General features: G+C 38.5%; 1 protein-coding gene across 2 annotated transcripts in view; it reads right to left on the reverse strand.

The window, feature by feature from the left end:
• Positions 1–10,695: 10,695 nt before the first annotated feature.
• SEMA3D (semaphorin 3D) overlaps positions 10,696–12,557 on the reverse strand; it is a 143,208-nt gene continuing 141,346 nt past the window's right edge. For both annotated transcript variants that reach the window (XM_026866126.1, XM_026866119.1), the window contains exon 18: positions 10,696–11,703. In XM_026866126.1, the coding sequence (XP_026721927.1) occupies positions 11,290–11,703 (414 nt within the window). In that variant the 3' untranslated portion in view covers positions 10,696–11,289. The remainder of the gene's footprint in view (positions 11,704–12,557) is intronic.

Raw genomic sequence — 12,557 nt, forward strand, 5'->3', positions numbered from 1 at the left:
TTGCCTTAATGCTGGGTAAAACAGATTCTCATGTTTTTAGCCTTGTCCATAACTGCATTCAGGCTGAAGAATCTGAACATTCTGAAAACTGAAAAATGCTGTAACTTGTTCGCTGTTTATAACCTTGAGTTTCAATCTCATTGAAGCAATTGTCCTCCTCTTCTTTATCTAGTGGCATCCTGCAGATGACAGTGCGATGTTCAACTGAAGCTCAAACACATTCAGAATTTGTCCTTGCAGATAGATGGAGAAAAATGATAATTCAATAGCTAGTTTGCTAGCCAATGTCTAGGTTTAGAGTTACTTATTTCTCTGTACCACAAATGTTACGTTTCTAATTTAGGGCTAGATCCTTAATAAGACTCACTGTCACTCTGTGGCAAAGCTTTTAGCTGCTTAGCCTCCAGAATGAAACCCTAGATTTTATGACTAGGCTGCCTACACAAAGCTGAAAAGGTGTTGGAAAAGTGAGCTCGTGGTTAGATAAACAACAACGTCTTGCAATCCTGCTTGTTGCCTAGAAAAGCAGCTGGTAATTTTTGTACCATGCCATGTTGGGTTTACTCTCAGTGCCCCGGTGATGCATAGAAATCCACAAAAACTTGTGTGTGCCCCAGTTGTACAGGCTGTTTGGGTCCCTTACACTAATGTTTCAGACTCAACAGATTTTCTGAGCACACGTCTCCAATGCATTAGATTCACTGCCTTACACAGATGTGTACATAGAGAATCAGAAGGTTGGGCACTAAATCTGCAATTTTACATTATCAAGACCAGATCACCATTTCACGTGTAACTGAGAGCAGTGGTGCCTTTTTCATATAGCTAACCAGCGATAGACACATCTTCCTCTTTGACATTATCTAAAGTAACTCTCAACACAGTGCAGCCCATGCTTACCCTTGGTATACCCTAGGTATACCATGCATACCCTACCTCCTTTAGCTTTAATTAAGACACACTCTGAACATTGACGTGTCAGTTTAAGACACAGGGAATTTCTAGTCTTTCCTCCCTTAGAGAAGAATTACCAGTATTTCCTGCAACTTTCTACTGCTTATTTGGAAACCTGCTCTTCAGAAAGTTTCATCCACTGTTGTGTTTTGGGAACTGGAATCAAGATTACCTCATCTGCTGACATCCAAAGGCTTTCCCTTAAGGGGAACAACAATTTCATACCATGACAGGTCTTCCCTGGAATGCAGCATGTCCTGGTTTTGTCCAGGATAGAGTTATTTTTCCATGGGCTTGGAGGGAGCACAGCTGGAGGGCTGAGCCTGGAAGGGACATTGGAGTATTCCTTATCATGTGACATTATGCTCAGTATATAAAAGAGGGGGGTGAACTCTCATTTCTGATTCTGGTCAGTGTGGCGGGATCTTCGTGCTATTGGGATTGTGGCTGGGGGTGGGCTGCATACCGGTCACCAGGTAGTGAGCAACCACAATGTGTACTACTCATTTGGATTTCCTATTGTTACTATTATTTTCTTATAATCACTAAACTGTTGTTTTTTGGTTTTGTTTTGTTGGTTTTTGGTTTTGTTTTTTTTTTTTTTTTAATTCAACCGATAAATTCTCCCTTATTTTTTGTTTGTCCCTCCCCTGTTTTACTGGGGAGGGAGGAGCAAGTTAGCGACTGGCTGCATGGCGATTGGCTACCAGCCGAGTTCAAACCACGACACAGTACGACCCAAAATGCATATTACTTTGATTCCATATTAAAATTGTCTTTCCTTAAATAATAAATCTTAATGACAATGACTCTCGTATTTTTAAAAAGCCTTCTATGTGCTCAAGCTGTCAACTTCCAAAGCTAAAGCAACAGTTTCAGTGCTGCACATGCCAACACCTGTACTCAACCTGAAATCACTGAGAATAATCCCAGCCACAGAATGAAGCAAATCTAATATGTGTTAGCAGATACAATCCAAACACAGCATTTGTGGTTGTTGTCTCTATAAGGGAAAAAACAACAGCCGTGTTTTCCTGGGAGAAAGCTAGGGACCACACCTATATGTAAGTGAGAAGCAGAAAAGGAGAAGCTTGCTATTTTGCTGCTAAATTTCTTTCCTGCATGTGGAAATGCATCTAACACTGGAAGATGTAACTGTTGTGTAATGTAATGTTGACGCTGGAAGATGTAAAAAATTATAGCCCTTAACAGCTTTATTTCAAGGCAAAGTATCCAACTTTGGCCAAAGAGTCAAGGTTTGTCATTTCCTGTCTTAACATCACTTCAGTTTCATCTAGCAACTCTTAAAAATGCTTGCTAACTTTTTCCGTTATATATTCAGTTACAAATTGCTATAAAGAATTTTAAGCAAAAGCAGGGAGGGAGATAACGCGTATTAGCATTTCATAAATTGTTCTGTGTAAATTGGTGCACATTTGCATCCAGTATTTGTGAGCGTTCCTCCAGAAATGTGCTTGGGAACTGCAGACTCTCTTATTCTGCACCAGTATCGTTATTGCTCACATGGTAACTACATGGATGCAGTGTTGCAAAATATAAGAACCCTTATGTATCTTCTACACCACGTTTTACTTTGCAGAAATATAAATTATTATGAACAGGCTGTTAGCTCCCAGTTGCTTGTTTTCACAGTACATATGGACTCCGTGTGTGAACACATCCCAGAACACTTCCCGCCATTTGAATCATGAAGGGCCGGATTTTACCTCATACCTCTTACTTTAAGCACAGACTTCCTCAGCTAACAGCCCTTCTGGTTTCTAAGGACCTGAAAAGAGGCACCACACACTGAAAAGAGTGGAGCAGAGAGAGTTCAGGAAGCCAATCAATTCTGGAAATGTTTCTGAGCAACTGCAGAGGAGCTTGGGTGTTTCTTCCTGAAACTCATCACTAATTGTCTTGAAGTTTGACCCTGCTAAATCCTTACAGAGAAAATGACAGATTTCAACTTAATTAACTTTTGTTTCTCTGAGTGCACACAAAACAGTGCTGCATTTAAGCTCTTACTGTGTGAGCGGTAGCAGAAAGAAGCTGAAGGATTTCTTTCTTTCTCTTTCTCTGACACCCGCCTCTGCTAACAAACTTGGATAATCAGCCTCTGCAGAGCACCTCTTCCCTGCAGGAGCTGAAAGTGCTTTACCAGCTGGATGCAGGACCAGATCTGGGACACGCTGGCAGAATTCCCACTTGCTTCAATGGAACCAAGATTGATCCTACATGAGACATTATCAAATGCAGCCACCTGTGGGAAGGGAATGGGGGAACACAGCAGCTGTTTAGCAGTGCGCGGTAACACAGAAACAAGAGTTCAGGCTCGGAAATGAAGAATACCATATCCAATTGCAACTGCAGGTGGAATTTAGGTGAGCAGAAAGCTATTGCCACAGTTGGGATTTGGCATCAACTTTCAGGCCGGCAGCACCCTGGGACCTTTCCCAGCAAAGGGTCAGAAACACCGTGGTCTAATGGCCACAGCATGGGACTGGGAATCAGGCATCCTTGAGTGCACCGTGCGGATGTCCTTGGAAATAACATGCTGACCGTCTGTTAACATAATAGGTTCCTTAATCATTAATAAATCCCCTGAAACACAGGGGGCTGTGCTGAAGGCTAGAAGAGGAGGTGGAACAGTCAGCCTATTTATTTTCCTGTCTAAAGATACTTTTTTTTTTTTTTTTTCTTCCCAAAAATTTCTCTCACTCCTTAACTATGGATGGAGGCAACAATACCTGATTAAAAAAATGAACAACCTTTCCTTCTCCCCAGTTACCCTCATCCTGAAAACACTCTGAAGGGTAGGAGACAGTCACAATCCCTTAGAGCCAAAGTTGCTCCTGAGACAGTCCAAGATGGATGAGTGATCAATTTGGCTTGAGGGTAACTGTAAAACATAATGTCAGTGCAGTCTTTAAGGACAACGGTAGCTGCTAATCATCTAGAAGTGCATGTATTAAAAAGCTATTATTGAATTTAAATTAATAAGCATAGGGCCACCCATTGTATATTGTTTGGCATGTATTAATCTAAATCACTGTAAGGCCCATGGCTCTCTAAGCTGTTTCTGTAGACTCACTCTGTTGGTCTTAGGCACGTCCTCGATGAAGGGGTGAATCTCAGACAGTCCCTTACTCAGGGAAGAGTTCAAAGTAAGGCACTACTGAACCCTGCATTAATACCCCCGCCATTTCCATGTCATGCTGCAGACTTTGTTTCTCTGAAATCCCATACTTTACTCTGTAGTATCACACGGGTTTAAAAAAGAAGCAAAACCTCAGAATTTGCTGTTTATTATTATGAATGAAATATACATTTGTTTCCGTTACCTTTGCATGTAAGATTTTAATATTTAGTAAAACAGCAGGCATGGCAAACACATGGCTTATTTAAATTATACTTCTGTTATCATATCAAACCAATGATCTGCACCATTTACAAACAGATACTTTTATCAAAATGCTTCGGTCTTATTACTCCATAAATAGTTATACTACGGAATGAAAATCAGCCTCACTCACAGAGTCAACCTAAGTACCACTCATGCCTTACACATTAAAAAATAAAAAAGGTATATGGTATACAGTTCCTGTGCTGGTCTTCTGAAGGAGTGATGAATTTCACCTTTGGAGACAATATAGTCTTTACTGGTCAGATTTGAGTTATCAATCACAATCCTTGCAACCAGTCCATTTAGTATCACTTTTCATTTTGGAATTTGTAATTTGAAGAATATATGCTTTTGTAATCTCTTCTTCACAGCTAAAATGCATCCTGAGATAGTCACTGGGGGAGGGGGGAATGGAGACGCATGCATCATCAAGAATGAAAAAAAAAAAAAAAAAAAGTGATAATCTGTTTTGTTATTTGTTTTTTCATAGGTTCATATGCTTTCATCCAGTTTTTACAGCCAAGATATGTTCAAGGGCAGTCTCAAAATGCTGTTATTACAATTAACTTCTACAGAAAATGTCCTTGATGAAAGTCACATAAGTCTCCAAAACATGAACAACCTCTGATATTGCTTTCTCTTTGACTTTTTTGAAAACACATGGAAATATAAACTATTTGCTACTTCCATTTAAAACTTTCCCATTTTTTCCCTGATGTTTTTACAAAGAGATACTTGAAAGTGCAGATTTTAAAAGTATTTTAAGAAAAAAAAAAAATCTTAGAGAAAACATTTTTTAATAAACATTTTTGAAAATGAAAATGACAGCATTTTTAAAAAATAAAACATTTTAAAATATGAAAATAAATTTAAACAGTGGAATTCTGTGAAATTCTGTTCATGTATTTTTATTTTTATATTTCTGGCAAGTACAGATAACAGTCCTAATAACAAATTAGATTTTCTGGATGTTTATATTGACAATATTTCAGAAATTAAATAATATACTTTCTGTAAATCTACCCTCAACTTCAGCCTGGACCAGAGAAATGGCACAATGGTCTTTATACTCTCAGCATAGTCATTTAAGCCATAAGACTTTGCTCCTTGCAAATGTATTATGTTGTCTCCATACAAAAATATCTGCCCAAGCTTTCTGTTCCTCTTACTGCTTCGTCAGTAATGTTGCACCACCAGAAAGCATCTGGCTTTGGGCATGGCTTCTTTTAGTATGAGAAATAACATTAAAAAAAATGAGTAGAACACCAAAAGGAAACCAAACACACACACACACACACACGTGGGCGCAACCCCCCCCCCAAACCCCAAACCAAACAAAAAACAAACACCAAAACACACACACACACCCAAAAGTCAAAAAACAACAAACCCAAAATGCTTTATCCTCAAAAAACCACCCAAAACCCCAGTGAAAGCACTTATATACTGTAAGAGAAAGGGAACAGAATATGAAACACCACCAAAGCTGAGATGTGCCTGGGCTTCATACAAATATCACAACTGTCTATGGCTGCACAGATGGTTTCCTTGGCTTGTACTGTTTGAAACTATTAACCAGCAGTCCATATCAGTCAAAAAAAAAAAAAAAAAAAAAAAAATCACCTGGCAATGTTCTTCTGTTTTTTTACATCACATGGAATATCTTATCCTCTGAAGTACAAAAATCTTTGATTTTAAATTGGAGAATTATACACAGCAACCACATAAACAAAAAGGGAAAGGAGAGCTCTAAGCAACAGTCCCAAAAGTTTCCTTTGTAAATGAAAACCCCATCTGGTCTCAAATTTACCTCACAGTGTTTGGTTTGCATCTGCAACAGAATGCAAAAGCTAATGCTTAGGAAAGACATCCTCTAAAGGCTGATTGTGATACTATGACTTTTAGGGATATTTATATGTTGACGAAACACCAGATACTGAAGTATTCCTCCGTATAAAAGTGGGTTTACCTGACAGATGCAGAGAATCTCAAAGGGAGGAGACAATGGGCTTAACTGGGGGAAGAAAAAGCCAAGCAAGTAAAATCCCAGTCTTGCAACAGCTGTCAGACCAGATGTTTCAGCCACACATTAGAAAGCGATAAACTCAAGACTACAATTTGTTGTGTATCCTTACCTGACGAAAAAAGGAAAAGAAATACTGGTGTTTCTAACACATTTTAGGATAACCACAACTTTGATATATAAATATAATTTTTTTTCAAATCTGCCTTGTAGAATTAAACTCTTTTCCCATGTCTTCTTTTTTGTTACTGTAATGAACTTAACTTTACAAACCTCAAAATCTGGATTACAACTGTAAAGAATGTCACACTTCAGCTAATGACAGAAGCCTAGTTCAGGATAATATTAGCAACACTATGGTAAATATTACAATAGAGACCATTTAAAGTTTATAAAATGTAACAATATATTAGAGAGACATGTGGGCTTAATTTTCCATTCATACAGATGTAATTCCTTAGACCTCCACATCTCATCTACAACTGCATGCAAGAAGAACCAGGCCAGTACACTCTACAGAACAACAAATAGCTCTGGGTGTTTGAGTACCAGGCTATAAATAGATTATAGTCTACTTAGGCTATGATTAAGTTCCAGAAGGATTTTCATTTTTGCTGTCACTGGAAGCTGAGCTGAACCTTGACTCTAGAAATCACACATCTTTTTGCAAATTAACCTCTGTTACAAAATGATCAGAAAATAAAACATTTTTGTATATCCTCCTATATGTATGCTCATACGACAAAACAGCAAACCATTTCCATTAGTCATTATTAAATATTGAGGCATTATTATGAGACACAGACATTACATGAATAATGAGTAATAATAACAAATAATTATTCATTATCTGAAATGTTAAATGCAGATCAATACCCATAATGGTTTGATTAAAGAGTTCATAGCATTTGAACTCTAGGGATCCTCTGATCTCAAAAGCACATGAACCAGAGGAAATCTGTTGCATTTAACTTAATTACTTCATTATGAGTGACATAAGAACCAGGTCCAAAATCTACATATGAACTGGAATGTATTCAGGTTCTTAGATACCTCAAGCAATGTATGTTTAACTGCTTGGCGATAAAAGTATTTGCTTATGGCATGAACACACATTCACACCTGTTGCTGGAACAGTTTCCAGTAACGGAACTAGTTTATCACAATAAGTGTTAATACTTTATTCCTTTTCTGCTAATCCCATTTTCTGTTTTATTTTAACTGACTGCAAGATTTCTACAAAGTTTAGGGTCCTGTTGGGCTTTAAAGCTTATGTCAGTTTTCAGCATTTTTATAACTACAGCTCACATTGTGCCGGTTATTCTAAGAATCTGTTTGAAACCACTTCAGTTCAGTCCAGTGATGACCTTTTGCTGAAGTAGAGTCAATGGAAAGGTTTTGTTGAAGGAAAATATAATGTATTAATAATTGGACTCATGGTTAAATGCATATGTAAATAAATATCTATGTTGTATCACAGGTGCTAAGGGATCTGTTTAAAACCTAGAGTTATTAAGGTGGAGGCAACTTTTTTCCACTCTGGACCAAAACTGTTTAACTTCCTTTTTATGGATGTCTTAAAGGAGGCAAGGTTCAATTTCATTTTAACTATGGGCCTGTTGTGGCTCATGGTACAGCTCACAGCAGCCCAGCTGACCCCCAAATTTGAAATTTAAGCAGACTTAGAGTTGAGCCATTAAATTATACAGAAGAGGACATTTTTTTGAAGAGCGGGATCCTCTCCTGTTACAGTTTCTGGGCTAGCTCATCCTCTGAACCCCTCTCTGGGACTGCACATTGTGGAAAGACCCACTGCTCCTCCTAATCCTGGGTTTGCATTGCTGAGTCCTGCCTAACAAAACCTTGTCTTACCTCCTGTAGTGATCCCTGATCTGTCGCTCTCATTCCCTGGTCTCCAAGCATGTGTAATACCTGCTGTGCATGAGGAACTGTGCTAGCCCTGCCAGCTATAGCATGCATCTTACCCAGTGCATCAAAACACAGACTTTTACTTATGCAATATCAATAAATATGCTCCCCGGGGTGGCATGAACCCAATATAGCACACTGGTTTGGAGAATATTGAATTTATTTCCCATGATGGAAGACAATTTATATCTCACTTGGGGTTTTATGCTACCCCTGTACCCAGACTGATGAGGTCATTTCTTTAAGAAGAATCTCATTGCAACAACACTTGAAATAAAAAAAAAAAAAAAAAAAAAAAAAAAAAAAAAAAAAGAAAAAGTTGTTTTTAAGAGTAATAACATTTTAATTCAATCATTTAAATCTAATGCTCCCAGCACTGAGATCCTTAGTCATCCCAGACTTCTACTAAAGTCAGTAGGGGGTGGTTCATTTGTAGATTACATACCCCCAATCATATCTAAACATAAATTAGATGATTTAGTTTTCATGGAGGGAAAAAAAAAAAAAAAAGGAAGAATAAATTGATTTGCTTTTTTATGAAGTAGGCAAACATGTGACAAGAGTTGTCTGAAATGCAATAATCGAAGTACTGCATCACCATGGGGGAGAAGAGGTCACTGGCATGCGAATGGAGACCACCTGTTATTCCACAGCCTTGGTGTGGCTCCACTCATTTACTTAATGTCCAAGTCAGAGAAACAGGACTTCGTGGACTGATAAAAATCTAATAAAGAATAATTGGGCAGGTTCTGTGTGGTGACAGCATAACCTTCCAGCCAAGAATATTGAGTATCCCTGTCTTAGGTTGCTTTTTATGTAGTTAATACCCTGCCATACCTCCTTTAAGTAGTCTTAATTGGCCTTAAAAATCAAGGTACCCAAAATGACGAGTGTCTTGTGAAATGCCTGGCCTATGTTATTTTGCAGCAAAACTGCCAAAACGTTCTCTGTGTGTTTTCAAAGTACTGTACGACTGGTTAGTATCTTCAGCATCAGTCTCTCTGTTCATTAAAGGTCCTGTGCTGAGAAATTCCCTCCTCCCCACAGACATATTTTATAATATTTAGCACTCAGTGCTTTACACTATCAAAGCACTGTACGCATGCTATCTAATATCTCCTAATTAACTCATACATCTCCTATTAAAAAAGCATCTAAAATTAATGACATATGGTATCGCTGGCTTTTATACAACACATGCAAACTCAGCTTTTGGGTTTTACAAGAAATGTGGGTAAGCTGAGATTCCTTTCTGAAATCTGACAAACACTTTGCCATATCTGACTTTCAACAGAGAGGAAATGAACAACGATGCAAATTGGATCTACACAGTTATAGATCAGGGACTGAATGCGCACACAAACACTAGCATGGGCAAGGGCGAATCTACAACTTTCAGAGCCAACATTTTCAGTTCCTTAATTAGGTGCACACCAATTACATGGGTTTCCCACAGACTTTGCTCTCAAGATCTGTAGAATGCATGAGAAACAAGTAAAGTCTGTCGTTTTGGTATCCATCAAAGCTCTCTTCCATGTGAGGATGTGGCTAATTTGTCATTTCACACTCGAAAAGGCGTGAAAGGCAAAACGGAGGGAGGTTAGATGGAGGAGAGAAGGGGGGCTGTGACTCATGAGAAGAGACAGTACGCCTGATTTTGAGCTTGTGTTTGTTGCTGCATATCAGGAATAAAATCAATTAAATCACCCTGATGTAAAATAGACAAGAATGAGGCCAGTGATTTTTGCTTAGATGAAAAAATTTGCACTATTAAAACCAACGTATGAACCAAGGAACAAGGAACACTTTACAAATGAAATTATGGTATATAGCAAATTTCTAACTTACAAGTTTTATTTACACATGGACATCTTTTGTTTTATTTAATTATAATAAAAGTATTAATTCCAACAATGCAAATTTTCAACTTAAAAATACATAAGACGTTTGGGAGAAAATCCCAAAGAACACACACATCTGAGGAATGTCAACTCTGTGTCAAGAGCACTGGTCTCAGCCACTAAATATTTTCCCTCATCGTCTCATTTTGTTGTTGTCTTTAATTTTTATTTTCATCTGCATAAACAAAGCAAACAAAGGGCTAGAGAAACAGAGTCAAACCTTTGGATGGGGTAGAAGAGGTGAAGGCAGGAATCCTATTATTTGTTAATAGTATTTGTGCACATACCTCCCACAGACCACTTAGGAAATTTACTCCTAAGCATCTTGGTGGCAGTGTCAATTAGAGTCAACATTTCATTTCAGCAGATGGACTGCTAACTGGTGGCTACTCAAGCTCTAATGAGTAAATGCTCGATAATTCCCCTCTCTTAAATGATGATTATGTTTTCTCTCTCTTTTTTTTTTTTTTTTTTTTTTTTTTTTTTTTATGGGGAGAATCGATGTTGTCCTTAAGCCAGTATTTAATTTGATTTTTTGCTGTGCTTCTCTGTGCTAGCAAACCCCACCCATATGCCTGTATACAAGCCCAATGGTAAATTAGCGGGTATTTCTGCAGATCTGTCACACATTTCTACCATGCTTCTTATTCAGAAAGATGCCAAAGAACTAGAAATACATCTGCCCTCCCCTGAAAACTAGACATCTCTGGGGTGGAATGTGGCAGCAAATATTAACATGGGAACACGGACACTAAATCCTATGTGAAAATTATGCAAGAAGTACAGAACACAGCTCATGTAGCCTCAGGCTACCCAGAAATTAGCTAAAAGTGTACATCTTTTCTTTTTAATGAATGAATTTGAAATTATTGTCTGTGTGTGGTACTCCAATAAGGAACATCTCGTTTCATATCGAATCCCACTGTACAGTCTCATACAGATTAATAGTGATGGTGAGTTATCTAATTTCAATCAGAAGCAGTACTAATTCATAGGCAAGATGCACAAAACCAGAACACAGTATTATATTTTTTTTTTTCATGGAAAATGTCCTTTCTTTAAATAGCATTTACAAACTACGTAGATGGTGGCCTGGCTGGCTCATGGTGCCTTCGGTTTCGCTTTTTTTTCATCTCCTGCACATGCTTCCATTTGGCACCACCTTTGTTCCGCTGCCGCCGCTTCTCCCGGTGCCACATCTGTTCACAATATTCATCCAGGCTAAAGCTGGGGCTGCTGACGAGCTGGATGTAGTCCTTGTACCTCAGCCGGGACTCCGTCAGTAAATCCCTCACCCGGCCCTCCTCATCCTCAGTTTTCTGAGTGCTTTCCATTTGCCCGTTCTCAATGACGTTTAAATTCAGCTTCACGATGGTATGGACAAAGGTGTGCTCCTGGGCTTTGCAGAAATAGGCTCCCGCATCCCTTCTTTGCAAGCTGCGGATCAGCAGCCCATGCTCTGTTTTGATGATCCTTTCATCAGCCTTCAGCTGTGGGGTTGGACAAAGAAGAATGCAATAGGTGAGTTTTACTAGCAAAACCGTACCCCGGGTCAGTGCTATACTGAGGTGGAGAAAAGGCTCAGCTGGCACATGGCATGCCCCATCCCTCGGATGCCAGCACATGGTGGGGCATGTGCAGGTGGGACAGACACTAGGAGATCCTTTCAATGTCCAAGTTCTGCTCTTAACTATAGCACCTATATCACTGACATTTCAGCATGAAGTAGTAAAACATGTATGCTGTACCAATGAAAGGACGGACCGTAACGCTCATCACACCACCCTGCAACAAGTTAGACTACATTGTCCAGGGAAGGGTAGCTATTTAGTGCCACAAATCCCATTCATTTTTTAACTGCTCTTCTTGAGGTATCTGTAATGCACCCAATATACCAGTGTGCTGGTATATATCTGGAGTGCTGAGGCACTGTTACACTGAGAATAAATACTACTACTGATTCTTGTGTCAAATGCTGTGATTCTGATCTTCTTTAAATCAGTTTTACAAAAGGAAGTGGATGCTGGCTTTGACTTACAGAAATGTTATTAAAAGCACCCAATGACATTAGATGAATACAACTGAGTAAAATTCTGTTATTGTTAAGATCTGTGAAGAAGAACTTTAAAAAAAAAAAAAAAAGAAAAAGTTGTTTTTAAGAGTAATAACATTTTAATTCAACCATTTAAATCTAATGCTCCCAGCACTGAGATCCTTAGTCATCCCAGACTTCTACTAAAGTCAGTAGGGGGTGGTTCATTTGTAGATTACATACCCCCAATCATATCTAAACATAAATTAGATGATTTAGTTTTCATGGAGGGAAAAAAAAAAAAAAAAGGAA

Source organism: Athene cunicularia, assembly GCF_003259725.1.
Source record: "Athene cunicularia isolate RWA chromosome 1 unlocalized genomic scaffold, athCun1 chr1_part2, whole genome shotgun sequence".
Classification (NCBI taxonomy): domain Eukaryota; kingdom Metazoa; phylum Chordata; class Aves; order Strigiformes; family Strigidae; genus Athene; species Athene cunicularia.